This window comes from Lynx rufus, unplaced genomic scaffold, assembly GCF_022079265.1.
Source record: "Lynx rufus isolate CCGP_SWC_20201006 ecotype Redwood Valley unplaced genomic scaffold, mLynRuf1.p SCAF_5, whole genome shotgun sequence".
Lineage (NCBI taxonomy): Eukaryota > Metazoa > Chordata > Mammalia > Carnivora > Felidae > Lynx > Lynx rufus.
In genome coordinates, this window is record NW_025814867.1 from 86,184,453 (window position 1) to 86,199,506 (window position 15,054).

At 35.0% G+C, this 15,054-nt stretch overlaps 1 protein-coding gene across 10 annotated transcripts in view; it reads left to right on the forward strand.

The window, feature by feature from the left end:
• Positions 1 to 15,054, forward strand: part of DLG1 (discs large MAGUK scaffold protein 1) — a 275,223-nt gene that overhangs the window by 172,041 nt on the left and 88,128 nt on the right. For all 10 annotated transcript variants that reach the window (XM_047100299.1, XM_047100300.1, XM_047100296.1 and 7 more), the window contains 5 exons: positions 352 to 402; positions 3,462 to 3,586; positions 5,843 to 6,012; positions 6,975 to 7,111; positions 12,622 to 12,766. In XM_047100299.1, coding sequence (XP_046956255.1) covers positions 352 to 402; positions 3,462 to 3,586; positions 5,843 to 6,012; positions 6,975 to 7,111; positions 12,622 to 12,766 — 628 coding nt within the window. The remainder of the gene's footprint in view (positions 1 to 351; positions 403 to 3,461; positions 3,587 to 5,842; positions 6,013 to 6,974; positions 7,112 to 12,621; positions 12,767 to 15,054) is intronic.

Sequence of the window (15,054 nt, forward strand, 5' to 3'; positions counted from 1 at the left end):
GATGACAATGAAGAGGTGATTGTTTTCAGAAAAATTGAAGTGAATGAGTAAGAATTAGTAGCTGATTAGATGTGTGGATCAAGGCAGTGAAAAGAGTTGGAGTTCATAATACTAAAAGCTGTACATACCCTTTCAGTATTTGAAGTTATAATATCATAAATGTCAACTTATTAATCACATTTGTACTCTTCCAGTCTTTGAAATTTTTACCTAAAATCATTACAGTAAAGCCAAATTATTTGATTACTCTCATATTTAACAGGTTTGCATTAATAAATCATGCAAAAATTATGTCTTGACATTTCCAACTTTATACTCTAAATTTCTGTGCTACTTCTTTTTCCTCATTAGGTTAATGGCACTGATGCAGATTATGAATATGAAGAAATCACACTTGAAAGGGTAAAAACTTAATTATCTTAAGTTTCTTATGCATAAATCTGTTGCTTTAAGGAATTCTTTAAATATACTGCTCTTTCATATAGAATTAAAAGGAAAAGATCTTTTAAAAACAGAACTGTGTAATATTAGTTTCTTTTATAAATTCACGTATTATTAAATTAGCCATGGTGTTTTTAGAACATGTTGCCTTTTTTTAATAACCTTTTTTTAAAAAAATAAGCTTTTTATTTAAAATAGTTTTAGATTTACAGAAAAGTTATATCAAGAGTTTCCATTTATCCAGGCCTCAGTTTTGCCTATTGTTAATGTCTTACATTACTAAAATACATTTGCTTCAAGTAATGAGTCATATTGATACATTATTATTAACTAAAGTCTATATTTGGATTTCCTTAGTTTTTATGTTTTTCTCATTCAGAATCCCTTCCAGAATACCACATTACATTTAGTTATCATGTCTCCTTTAGGCTCCTCTAGTCTAACAGTTTCTCAGATGTTTCTGTTTCTAAATTTTACATTTATTTATTTTTCATATAAAACATTGTTGATTTTAAGTATTTAGCATCCTAGTAATGTGGTTATCAGTTTTCTTTTTTAGCAAAAAGAAAAAATAGCCATAGTTCTAATGGACAAGATCCTATCGAAAGTTTATGAACTCTCCCAGTCAGAAAATAACTTAAGGTTATGAGTTAGATGTGTAAATTTTCTTGAAACATTTACTCCTCAGCAGTATCTGCAGTCAAGGGGTGCCTGGGTGGCTCAGTCGGTTAAGCGTCCAACTTAGTGGAGGCGAGGTGATCTTGCAGTTTGTAAGTTTGAACCTTGCATCGGGTTCTGTGCTGACAGCTCAGATCCTGGAACCTGCTTTGGATTCTGTGTCTCCCTCTCTCTCTGCCCCTTCCCTGTTTTGCGTTGTCTCTCTCACGCGCACACTTCCTCTCTTCTCTCTCTCTCTCTCTCTCTCTCTCACACACACACACACACACACACACAAAGATAAACATTAAGAAAAAGAAGATCTTCAGTTAATTGATGGCTATATTTTAGTAATACCACCTTGTCTGACCAGCATTTTGGGGAAATAAAGTGTTTTACAAAAGTAAATTTCCTAAGTAGCTGAGTGTCTGTATATTTCAAACTAAAATCCTAGATAATTTGATTTGCTTATTTCAAGCCAGAGTGAAAACACTCTGAGTGCAAATAGACCTAAAAGGGTCTTTTTACATGTGTACTAGATTACAGGTACCACTACCTGAATTTGGATTACCTGTTCAAGTAAGATGGATGAGTAACTCTCCAGTAAGCATAGTATTAATGTATTATACATATTTTAATATGGTATTTGGTGTTTTTCCACCTTACTTGAGATATAATTGACATATAATTCTAACTTTTTTATCTTACTCATTTTCCATCCTTTCCCGTGCCTTTTAAATTTAGTTAGGACTGTACTTTGTTTTTTCACTCACTAAAACACTTGAGTACCAGGAATTGGAGAGGTGTTATTAAAAGATACAAACTTGCAAATAGAAGATGAATTAAGTTCTGGAGATCTCATGCACAGCATAGTGATTATAGTCAATAAGACTGTATTGCGTACTTAAAAATTGCTAAGAGACTAGACCGTAAATGTTCTTATTACAGAAAGAAATAACCGTTAAGTGGCATGACAGAGATGTTAGTTAAAGCAATGGTTATAATCATATTGCGGTATATAAATAAGTCAGATCAACACATTTTACACCTTAAATTTACACAATGTTATGTGTAAATTATACCTGTTTTTGAAAAAGCAAATTAAAAAAAAAGAACTTGATTACCTGGGTGACTTGGTAACCTCATACAACCTATTGATACTATTATTGATATTCTAGCAACTCTTAAAAGAGTTTACGCTGAAAAAAATATTAAAACAGAATTGTAGGACACATAATAGAAGGTATGTTTAAGCTCTTCAATATTAACGGTTAAGTAATCAGTTCAGATATATCTGCGTGTTTGAGTTGCCTGAAAGCCAGAGTTAGAACATTAAAAAGCAAAAACAAAAAAACATTTTTTAAATACCACTGCTTAGAACAATTGTCCTTTAAGACTTTTTGGTAGCAGTAGAAACTTTTCTTCAAAGAAATTATTCAGAAATATAGTATCTAAAACAAGTAAAAAACCCTGCTTTGGCAAAATTGACTTTGTTGTCAGGAAAGCTCACCCATTTGATTTCTCATGCTGGGCTTTCAGTATTAAAAAATATCTTTTGCTATTTGTGTGTCTTGGCTAAACATGTCAGGGATGGGGGAGTGGGACATGTCAAGGATGATGACTTAGCAGATACAGTTTGGTCATTTTAAAATAAGCTGATGGCAAGGTTAGCAGAAGAAAAACACCATTCCCTGCCCCATTTTTTTAAAGCTGAAATAATGTTAGTTTTACCTATCCAGAAATAATTGCAGCAGCAAGATCACATCAGTTTTTTACTCTTAGAGAAATTTGCCTTACCAAGCATGAGTGGATACATTCTAAAAGAAAGAGACCTAATAGCAATACCTCTGCAGAAGGGTGACTTATCCTAGTACAAATTGCCCGCACTTTTAAAGAAAGAACCATAGACTAGACTCCAAAAGTACTCAGTACGTACTTAGAAGTAATACCTTTGAATTCTTTTTTTTTTTTTTTAATGTTTATTTTTTGAGAGACAGAAACAGAGCATGAGCAGGTGAGGGGCAGAGAGAGAGAGACACAGAATCCGAAGCAGGCTCCAGGCTCTGAGCTGTCAGCACAGAGCCCGACACGGGGCTCAAACCCACAAACCGTGAGATCATGACCTGAGCTGAAGTTGGATGTTTAACCGACTGAGCCACGTAGGTGCCCCTACCTTTGAATTCTTCGTAGAGACAAAGGAGTTTTACTTATATTTCTTAATTTAGAATCTTCATATTCTCTGCCTATATACTTTTATGTGTGTTCCTTGTGTCGGTACAGTTTCTAGGTCCTATAATGACAGGAACCTACCAATAAAGGTAATTCTTATTCAGGCTCAATTTTTTTTTTTCCTTTATCCCCAGGGAAATTCAGGGCTTGGTTTCAGCATTGCAGGAGGTACGGACAACCCACACATTGGAGATGACTCAAGTATTTTCATTACCAAAATTATTGCAGGGGGAGCAGCTGCCCAAGATGGAAGATTACGGTATGTTTTGCATTTTATGTTGTGATGCTGAACATACTTTGTATATTTTTCTTAAAGCAAATTGAACAAGGCATCAATACAAATAAACACTATCATAATAACCAATATAAGGTAGATGCTCAAATAACAAATGAATGAGATGATTGTGCTCTAACCATTGTTTCCCTCTTTTCATTCAGGAATTTAGTTTCTCTGATATTATAACACTTTGAATAATAAATTTGATGGTTTTAAATGTGAACAAATTCATAGAAATTGTAGAATTCCTTTTGTATTTTTATTTTTTATTACTTTTTTAATGTTTGTTTATTTTTGAGAGGGAGGGAGACAGAGTGTAAGTGGGGGAGGGGCAGAGAAAGAGGGAGACAGAATCTGAAGCAGGCTCCAGCCTCCGAGCCGTCAGCACACAGCCCAGCGCAGGGCTCGAACCCACACACCGTGAGATCATGACCTCAGCTGAAGTTAGACACTTAACCAACTGAGCCATCGAGGCACCCCATTCCCTTCGTATTTTTAAATACATTCACAAACTGTTTTCCATTATTTTCTGGTGGGAAATATGTATATAAACTTAGTTAGGATACAAGAGATGATATATACCTGAGTTTGTATCCCATACCACAAAAAGTAAAGATTATGCAAGTTTTAAGTATCTTAATATGTTTTCTTAATTGAATGAATGAAAGTAATATTGGGTAATATAGGGTGCTTGTTTGAATTTGTTTAAATTTAGTGTTCCATTGTAGAAGATATCTTTAGCATATTTTGTTATTTCCTTAGGCCATAGATTATGGCACTTTTCGTATTCCCTTGTTTGTTGGTTTTTATTTATATGGTGACAGTCTGAAGTTTTAGGACTAAGGATTTTATATGATCTGTTAAAAACATGTTTTTGGGGGTGCTTTGGTGACTCAGTTGAGTGTGTGACTTTTGATTTAGGCTCAAGTCATAATCCCAGGGTTGTGAGATGGAGCCCCAGGCTCAATACATGGAGCTTGCTTAAAATTCGTTCCTGTGTGTGTATGTGCACATACGTGCTCTCTTTCTGTCTCTTTCTTTCTCTCAAGAAAAAAAACAAAAAACAAACAAAAAAATTCATTTAAGGCTGTTGGTACCTTATGCACCTCTTGTTTCTTAACTTCTCGCTGGATACAACAGGTGATGTATTAATGAAATTAGTTAGATATAAAATTAATAATTTGACCATTCATGTAAACATAAACATTTATTTCCCAATTCTGTTATTGGCCTTTTGTTTGTGCTTTTATGAAAATTAATATGTCCCATTTGTTTCACTAAAGAACATCCCTTTAATACTAACTCTAACCTGTCGCTGTCTTTGCATACAAAATTTCTTTACTCTGAAGAAAGCTAATTACATAGATTTTCAGGATCAATTTTAGTATTTCAGTTGTGTTTTGTTCTCCTTCTCTGCCCAATTTCAGATGATTTTTTTCCCCTAATGGAATGCTATACAATTTAAACTGAGACCAGAGCTGGGGGGAAAAGTTAGAATTAGAAACAAATCAAACTTTAAAGAAATATATTACTGTGTCAAATTAAAATAAATTATTTATATGAGAAGCCTTTTAATTAAATGGTATAGTCTTTAGCTTCACAATAAATTTCAAGAAATAACTTTTTTTTAAATGCAGTGTCTAGGTTGACAAAGCAATCAAAAATTATTTTTTGATAAATCAGGGAATTGATCTCAGTTTTGCTACCACTGTCTTTTTGATCTTAAACTATTTAGTCTGAACCTCAGTTTTCTTTTGAGTCACAGCTGTCTCAGTCATTTTCTAGGTGACCTTGGAAAAATTATTTAAACTCTTTGTGCCTCAGTTTCTCCGTCTGTGAAGTGGAGATACAAATATGTATCTACCTTACAGGTTGTAGTAAGGGTTAAAACACTACAAGTACCTGGCACCAGCTTAGTTCTAAATAAATATTTGGCTGTTTTTGTAAAGTATCTTAATTTTTACACTTAATAAGCATACAAGAACCACACAGATTGCAGCTGTCATTATAATATTTTTGTATGGTAATCTCTTATTTGCACTGTTTCTTTTGTTGGCCCTTGGAAAGTATTTATGTGAGTGTTTGATACAGTGGAATCTAACATGCAGTTTATTCATATATTTTTTTCTCTAGTAAATAATTCTCTTTACCTTAAAAATTAAAATAACAAAAATTATTGAAGTTAAAATTTGATATTTTAATATTATTTATCTTTAATATTTTGGGTTTTTTTCTCAGGGTCAATGACTGTATATTGCGAGTGAATGAAGTAGATGTTCGTGATGTGACACATAGCAAAGCAGTTGAAGCATTGAAAGAAGCAGGGTCTATTGTACGCTTGTACGTGAAACGACGGAAACCAGTATCAGAAAAAATAATGGAAATAAAGCTCATTAAAGGTCCTAAAGGTATGAAATAACCAAACGTAGATTATTAAGTAAGAAATCTCTGAGATAAATGTAACTAAGAAGTTATTTGTGACACCCATTCTAAGATTAACAGAACTGGTAATCTACAGAATGTGTGTGAATTTGCAGAATTTCTGTATTATTTCTGCTGATTTTTGTCTTAAGTAGAATTCTACTTAAACACTTGGAAGTCCTGTATAGTGTTGGTATTAACTTGTAATCTTCAATCTACAAAGTATATTAAATGCAGATACACAGGCTAAATTAAAAGAAGAAACTATATATCATTAGCTGTTTTGTCTGCAATGAGGACGGTTATATGTGATTGAGTTTTGAAAACATTGATGGGATTGAGGAAAAATGAAATATGGATTCTAATTTGTAGCTTTGTGGAAGAAGTGGTATTCCAAAAAATGAAAAAAGGAATAGAAAGCTACAAATTTGTCTGGTATTAAAGCTATGGATGGGATTTATGAATTACAGAAATTCTTTATCTAAAATTAATTCATAGAATATTGGAAAAAGAACAAAATTATCCACATTTCTGGAGCTTATTCGTTCTGCCCACCACAATTTTATTATTTTTCTCAATTGTTTTAATCTTGTGAAGGTATTAAAAATGTTAGAAGCACAATCATGATGGGAACAAAAGGAAATAATTTTGTAGTGCCTTTTTGAACTAACAAACAAATGCATTTACGAAAAGATTTTAAGAAGTAACAGGAGTGGGTGGACTAAAAAACTTATTTATAACTATAGGAACACCTATATATATAATTGTCCCCTGACTACAAAGCAAATACATAGAATTTTAAAAGTACACAAGTAGATTCTTTTGTGTTTAAAAAAAAAAAAGAAAAATTAGTGTGATGAGATTATCCTCGTCTAGTTTTCAGCCATGTCTTTCTGGACTTAAATTCACATTAAATGATGAAATTTCAAAACTAGTATTTTTCAAACAGGTCTTGGGTTCAGCATTGCTGGAGGTGTTGGAAATCAACATATTCCTGGGGATAATAGCATCTATGTAACCAAAATCATTGAAGGAGGTGCAGCACATAAAGATGGTAAACTTCAGATTGGAGATAAACTTTTAGCAGTGAGTATAAGAAATCTGTTACTTTAAAAATAATTTTGATGTCAATAAGGTAAAAACAGAGGGAGACACCCCATAAGAGACTCTTAAATACAGAGAACAAACTGAGGGTTGCTTGTGGGGTGTTGGGTGGGGGGGGATGGGCTAAATGTGTGATGGGCATTAATTAAGGAGAACACTTGCTGGGATGAGCACTGGGTATCATATGTTAAGTGATGAATCACTAAACTCTATGCCTGAAATCATTATTACATTATATGTTAACTAGCTTGGATTTAAATTTTTAAAAATAATAATCATTTTGATGTCTTTTTTTGGGAGGGGGTGGGGGCAGATCAGAATTTCTACTTGCCAAAATGTTTAAACAAATTTTTACTCTCATTTTTTCACTCATATTTAAATGAGTGAATACTGATCTTGCTTTAATCAAAACCTGAAAAATGATTCTTGGTATTATCCTTATTTACCATTTCATTTTTCTCTACCAGCTTCCTTCTCTTTTTCTTTTATTATTTTTTTTTCTCATTTCCTTCTCTTTTTTTGTTAAAGGGTTAGGGACTTGAATGCACAGAATTTCTTAAACACAGTGTCATCCCTCATGTGTGACTTTCCTTTTTCCCTTTTATTTTAACTTATTTTATTTATAGTATAATGAAAACTGCTAACGTCATTACCCAGCCCAAAACTACAATACCAACAATTTGTGTGTCTCATTCCTTTGCTTTTTAAAAATTGTTTAATCATATACATATGCCTAAAGATTTTAATACGAATTTGTTCTGAAAAAAAATTTTAAGGCTATTGTGCTGTATGCAGTCTTTTAATACTTTTTTTACTCACCATTGGTTTACTGAGACTTATCCATATTATTGCCTGGAGATAAAATTTGTTAATTTCACCTCTATGTAATACTCTTTTCTGGGACTATGCTACAGTCTATTTCTCTGATCTTCTTCAATAAATGTCCCATGTTCCCTAGAAAAACAAAACCTGAAGAAAAGCTGCGTGCTTAGGTTTTTGGGAGAGGCGTAATCAAAGCTAGAGTGAATCAAAATGAAAGGTGAGGCAGGGAATGAGGGAAAGTCAATACAAGACACTATGTTTCTGAGCTGTCCATAAATTCGTAAGAAAATGTAGCTAATTGCTTATGCAGGACAGTCTTTCAGGCAGGTGTTGTGGGACTATTAAACCTTAGATCCAGCCATCCAGGGAAAAGAAAGGATTTATCTCCTGTCTCTTGTTAGGTACAGTCTACCCGATGGGTGGTAACTATCCCAAATTTCTGGACTGTTACTCACCTCCTGTGGGCAAGTGCTTGGGAAGCCAGCTCCCATACTCTCCATAGCGTAGTACTTCCTCTGAACCCAGAAGGGGTGGAAAAAACCAGAGCCTCAGTGATCTAGACAGATCAGACACAGGATTTTGACATGTTACAGCTCTCTATGAACACATCAGCCATGCCCATACCCAAGTCCAAGTGCAGCCCTTACTCTAGAAGAGATTGAAAGAGCTGGTAATGGCAGGAGATGAGGTGAGAATAGCAGTAACCAGGACTCTCCAGTAAGCACATGGCCAAGGCCTAGTGGGCAGGTAGGCTCAGGCGAATCTGAAAAAGACACATAAACTAGGTCTGGTATAGTGGTGAGTTAGGTTATTTCCTTTTTTTGTGTGTGTGTGTGTGTTATGGATAATTCTCCTAGGGAAAGCTGCTGTGTGTTCTGGTGAACATGTACATATAAGAGTTTTCACTTAACTGTTTACCTAAGCATGGAATTTAATGGTCATGGCATATCATCTTAGTAACACTATAGCAAAAACATATCGTTTTCCAAAGTGGTTATAAAAATATACACTTCTGGGACACCTAGCTGGCTCAGTTGACACCTCTTGATTGTGGGGTTGTGAGTTCAAGCCCCATGTTGGGTATAGAGATTACTTAAATAAATGAATCTTTTTGAAAAAATTTAATATTCCTAAGCAATATATAAATGATTCTTTTGCTGTACATGCTGTCCTGTACTGCTTATTGCTGCAGCAGAGAGATAGACTGATTGTTTTCAAGTGTTTTTTTTTTTGTTGGTTTTTTTGTTTTTTTTTTTTTGTTGTTGTTGTTGTTTTTGAAGTTTATAATGGGGAAGAGGAAAGAGCTCACTTTGAACTACTCTTCTGCACACACACACACCAGTTCAAAACAGCCTGCTTTCTCCACTGAGTTTCTCATTTATGCTTTTTAATTTCTTAAGTATTGTGTTTTCCTTTATGGTTTTTCCAGAATCAGTTTTGGTGATTGAGAAGGCAGCAATTTATGTGGACTTAGCATTTAGCCAGGTTTTGGTTGTCATAATTCCACTGAATTATCAAATTCTTAATTCTCATTTTAATTGACATTAGACACACCTTCCTCCTTCTTCCGACACTTTTTCCATTGTGCTTAACAGTTACCCTCTTTCATGGTATTCCTCTTATCTCACTGGTCACTCCTCCTCATTCTCCCTTTTGGTGCATCTTCTCCCTAAACGTCGAAGTGTCCTTGTACATTTTTTCTTCCTATTGATAGGTGGTCAAATAACTTACTGAGTCTCATTGCACATGGTAGGGATAAGTATTGTTTTCTGAGCTTCAGTTTTCTTTTTATACACATGCACTTAAATTTTGTGCTTGGCTGAAATAAAAAAAATTTTTTTAACAGTGGTTCTTGGCTAAACAGTTCAAAAGCTCTAAGAGATGTCATCTAGTCTCTTTGTATGTCTCAAGAGTCATCTCAAATTTAATGTATCTAAGAATGAACTTCTGAGTTTCATCCTATACACCACCCTCCACCCCTAAATCCTGTTCTTGCACATTCTTCACATCTCTTGAAATAGGAACTTTATCCTTCTATTTGCCCAGGTCTAAAACTTCAGGATCATTCTCCTTTCATACTCCATCTTGAATCCCTTAGCAAATGTTGTCAGCTCTTTTATCAGTTATCTAATGTTGCTTAGGAAACACAAAAATTAGTGGCTAAAATAACAACAATAATTATTTATTTGCTTACACTTCTATAATTTGAGAAGGGTTTAGCCAGGACAGTCTGTCTCTGTTCCACATAATGTCTCCTGTCAACTAGGGCCAGGAATGCACTTCCAAGTTCACTCACATATGGCAGACAAGTTGGTGTTGGCTGTCATCTGGGAGCTCATCTGGGACTATTAGCCAGTGGCCTCTCCACATGGCTAAATTGGGCTTCTCACAGGATAGTGATCAGGTTCCAAGACGGATGTACCAAAAAGACAAACTCCGGTGTATGGCATTCATCAATCCTCTCTTGGCATCTCAATTATTAATGTCTCATTGACTAAAGCTAGTTACATGGCCAAGCAAGGTTCACTGTAGGAAGGGATTTTACAAGGGTGTGAATACCAAGATATGTGGCTCATTGCAGGCCACCAAAAGAACAGCATACCATAGCTGTATATTTCAAAATGCAGGCAATCTTTCTTCACTGTACATGGTAGTGTGGGACTATAAAAATGACCATGTGGCTGAAACCCTGCAAAGCCATATTAATAATCTGTGGCAAAAGTTAATGATATGTGATCTTGAAAATTTTTTCTTAAAACATTAAGAACTGTCCTATCAATTATACAGGTACAAATTAGGGAAATGAAAAATATATGAAAATGAGTATTGTTTAGTACATTATAATTTTAAAACATTGGAAACAGTGTTTTTCTTTGCAAAAACAAAAAACAAAAACAAAAAAAAAAAACACAAAATTACCAAAAAGAAGAGCAGTCTAAACCTAAAGCTAGCGGAAGGAAGGAAAAAATAAAGATTAGAGCCAGAGTTAATGAAATAGGGAATAGGAAAACCAGAGAGAAGATAAAACCAAAACTCAGTTGTTTGGAAAGGTGAACAAAATTGACAAACCTTAGACTGATCAAGAAAAAAAAGAAGACTCAAATTTCCAAGAGTAGGAATAAAAGAGGGGACTTGAGGAAATACTCTTATTTATAAACATTTGTATGCCAACATATTAAATACCTTAGATGAAATGGACAAATGTATAGAAAGACACAATTACCACTTTTAGTCAGACTGTACTGAAGAGTCTAACCAGGGAAATAAAAAGACATTCAGATTGGGAAGGAGAAAGTAAAACTATATTTGTAGATTACCTATGTAGAAAATCCTGGGGCACCTGCATGGCTCAGTTGGCTAAGGGTCCAACTTAGGCTTGGGTCATGATCTCACGATTCGTGAGTTTGAGCGCCACATGGGCTCTCTGCCCCTCCACCACTCATGCGTACTCTGTGTCTCTCAAAAATAAATAAACATTAAAAAAATTGTAAGGAACCTACTGATAGAACTAATAAGTTTAGCAAGGTTGCAGGATATACCTCACTACTTAAAAATCAATTCTGTTTCCTAAAAATCAGTTGTTTTGGAATGCCTGGGTGGCTCAGTTCGTTAAGCGTCTGACTTTGGCTCAAGTCATGATCTCTCAGTTTATGGGTTCAAGCCCCCTGTCGGGCTCTGTGCTGACAGCTCAGAGCCTGGACCCAGCTTCAGATTCTGTCTGTCTGTCTGTCTCTGCCCTTCCTCCACTTGCATGCTGTCTCTCTCTCAAAAGTAAACAAACATTAAAAAAAAATTAAATCAGTTCTGTTTCTATAACAGAAGATAGATGAATGCTTAATAAATAAATGAAAAAAATCAACTTGACTATTAAACAGTGGAAGTGAAAATTTAAATAATGATGTAAAAATTGATGTTTTTGTTTAGTTTTGAGAGAGAGAGACAGAATCCAAAGCAGGCTCCAGGCTCCGAGCTGTCAGTACAGAGCCCGACGCAGGGCTCAAACTCAAGTACCATGAGATCATGACCTGAGCTGAAGTCAGACACTCAACCAGCTGAGCCACCCAGGCATGCCAAAACATGCTTTTTTATAAATTGATACTGTTTAATGTTGGCAAAGGCCTGAGTAGATGGGCATGACATTTTCATATTCTGTGGTAGTGGTATAAATTTACTAAATCCATTTATTTAGAACAGTTTAAAATATCTGTTAATACTGGGATGGCTTAATAAATTATGATAAAACCAACAATGGTATAATGTGCAGCATTTTTTTTAAATGAGGCAATTCTGTGTGTCCTAACATGGAAAGATCTCTAAGATACCTTATATTAAAAATCCAGTTAAGAATAAAAACTTTAATATAGTCTCATTTTCTTTAAAAAAAAAAATCTAAAATATACCCCCATATGTTCACAAATACCTAACAGTAAAAAGTAGATTAGGTTCGGGGATTGGGAGGAATAGGGGCTGGAATTAAGATTGGCTATTCCATTAACATACATAAACAATTTCCTGATATGATAGACAAAAATATATAGGTTTTCTTTTCACAGACCTTTATATTCCTTAAATCACTCTTGCTTTGTATTTTGGTATAATTGTTTATAACCAGAATGCAGAAAGCAAGTGAAAATGTCCTAAAACAAATATCTTTTGGGATTTTCTTTTAGGTGAATAGTGTGTGTTTAGAAGAAGTTACTCATGAAGAAGCAGTAACTGCCTTAAAGAACACATCTGATTTTGTCTATTTGAAAGTGGCAAAACCCACAAGTATGTATATGAATGATGGCTATGCACCACCTGATATCACCAACTGTAAGTCTGCTTAAATCTATCTTATTTCCCTATGTTTAAATATTTTAAAGGAACTATATTAAGCATTTAACCTAACAGTCTGTAAAAAATCAATTTTAGGGGTTCCTGGGTGGCTCAGTTGCTTAAGCATCTGACGCTTGATTTCAGCTCAGGTCGTGATCTCATGGTTCATGAGATTAAGCCTACTGTTGGGCTCTGCACTCTGAGCGTAGAGCCCACTTGAGATTCTCTCTCTTCCTCTCTCTCTCTCTCTCTGCCCTTCCCTCGCTTATGGATGCATTCTCTCTCTCTCTCAAAATAAAAATAAACATTTTAAAAAATCATTTTTAAATCAGAATCTTGATAGTAAGAAGGGAGGCAGCCTTTTTCAAAGCTATATGTAAATAATAGTCAACAAAGGTATTGCACATTCTTTTTTCTAATAGTTGTGGGATATAGCAGAGAAACATACTTTAACAAGCAGTTCTTTTAACAACCAGGGTAATTCTGATGCTTCTGGTGGACTAACTCATGGACTACACTTTGAGAAATACTAACTTTAAATATTTCTAAACTTGGGCTATTCAGGGCACCTGGGTCGCTCAGTCAGTTAAGTGTCTGACTCTTGATTTTGGCTCAGGTCGTGAGCTCATGGTTTATGAAATCAAGCCCTGTGACAGGCTGCACACTGACATCGAGGAGATTGCTTGGGATTCTCTCTCTCCCTCTCTCTTTGCCCCTCCCTGCTTGTACTGTCTCTCTCTCTCTTTATCTCAAAATAAATAAATTTTAAAACTTGGGCTTTTCTATATTCTCAATTATATGAGCACAGATACTCTTTCTGTACAAGTTCCTCGTATATTACCTAACTATATTTGTATATAGTACAGTTGTGTTGCCTAGAAATGAATTGTTATGATAGTACTAATAAAATTTTAAGTTTCCTGTTTGATTTTCAGTTTTTTTAATGTAAAAGCTAAGGTAAGACTTAAATAACGTGTTTGTGTTTCTTGAAAAATGCAAGTTTTATTTCTTTGGTACATTAGTTGATATCCAAAGCACTCATGTAGTAAAGATCTTAAATGTACTCTCTGCAGTCTGCTTTTCCAAATTTTCCTCATTTAAATTGTAGAATTTTAGAGATATTTGTGGTTTTATAAGTGGCAATGTCTTCAGTTTTAGAACTCTCAAAGGCCGTTACTGTCACTAATCATTATAAATTTAATGTAAATTATACTTTGAAATGAATGTACTGTCTTCCAATGATACATCTTCATTATCTGCCCATTGATTTATTAATTACTCAGGTATAACTGAACTTCTTGAAAAAATTTTTTTCAATGTTTATTTTTGAGAGACAGAAGCAGAGGGCAAGTAGGGGAGGGGTAGAGAGAAAGGAAGACACAGAATCCGAAGCAGGCTCCAGGCTCTGAGCTGTCAGCACAGAGCCCGAAATGGGGCTAGAACTCATGAACCGTGAGATCATGACCTGAGCTGAAGTCAGACGCTTAACCAACTGAGCCATCCAGGATCCCCAAATATAACTGAACTTTTTTTTTTTTTTTTTTTTTTTTTTTTTCAACGTTTATTTACTTTTGGGACAGAGAGAGACAGAGCATGAACGGGAGAGGGGCAGAGAGAGAGGGAGACACAGAATCGGAAACAGGCTCCAGGCTCTGAGCCATCAGCCCAGAGCCCGACGCGGGGCTCGAACTCCCGGACCGCGAGATCGTGACCTGGCTGAAGTCGGACGCTTAACCGACTGCGCCACCCAGGCGCCCCTAACTGAACTTTTTAAAATAGTATTCAGTCTCTTTCATGGACAGGAATGATGTCTGTTGTTGTTTTGTTGTTTTTTTTTTTCAATACTTCATTTGTGTCAGAACAGAACTTTATTACTTATTAAAAATTCTTACAGGGGCGCCTGGGTGGCGCAGTCGGTTAAGCGTCCGACTTCAGCCAGGTCACGATCTCACGGTCCGTGAGTTCGAGCCCCGCGTCAGGCTCTGGGCTGATGGCTCGGAGCCTGGAGCCTGTTTCCTATTCTGTGTCTCCCTCTCTCTGCCCCTCCCCCGTTCATGCTCTGTCTCTCTCTGTTCCAAAAATAAATAAACGTTGAAAAAAAAAAAAAATTTAAAAAAAAAAAAAAATTCTTACAGTTGGTATCACACACAAACTTTATATAAAGGCTTTATGTATTTTTATTTGTAATTAGAGATGCAAATTCACTAATAAGGTATTTTATGCACCAATGTAAGTATCAGTCTTATTTATTTATTATGCTGCCTTATCTGTTCAAGACAGCAATG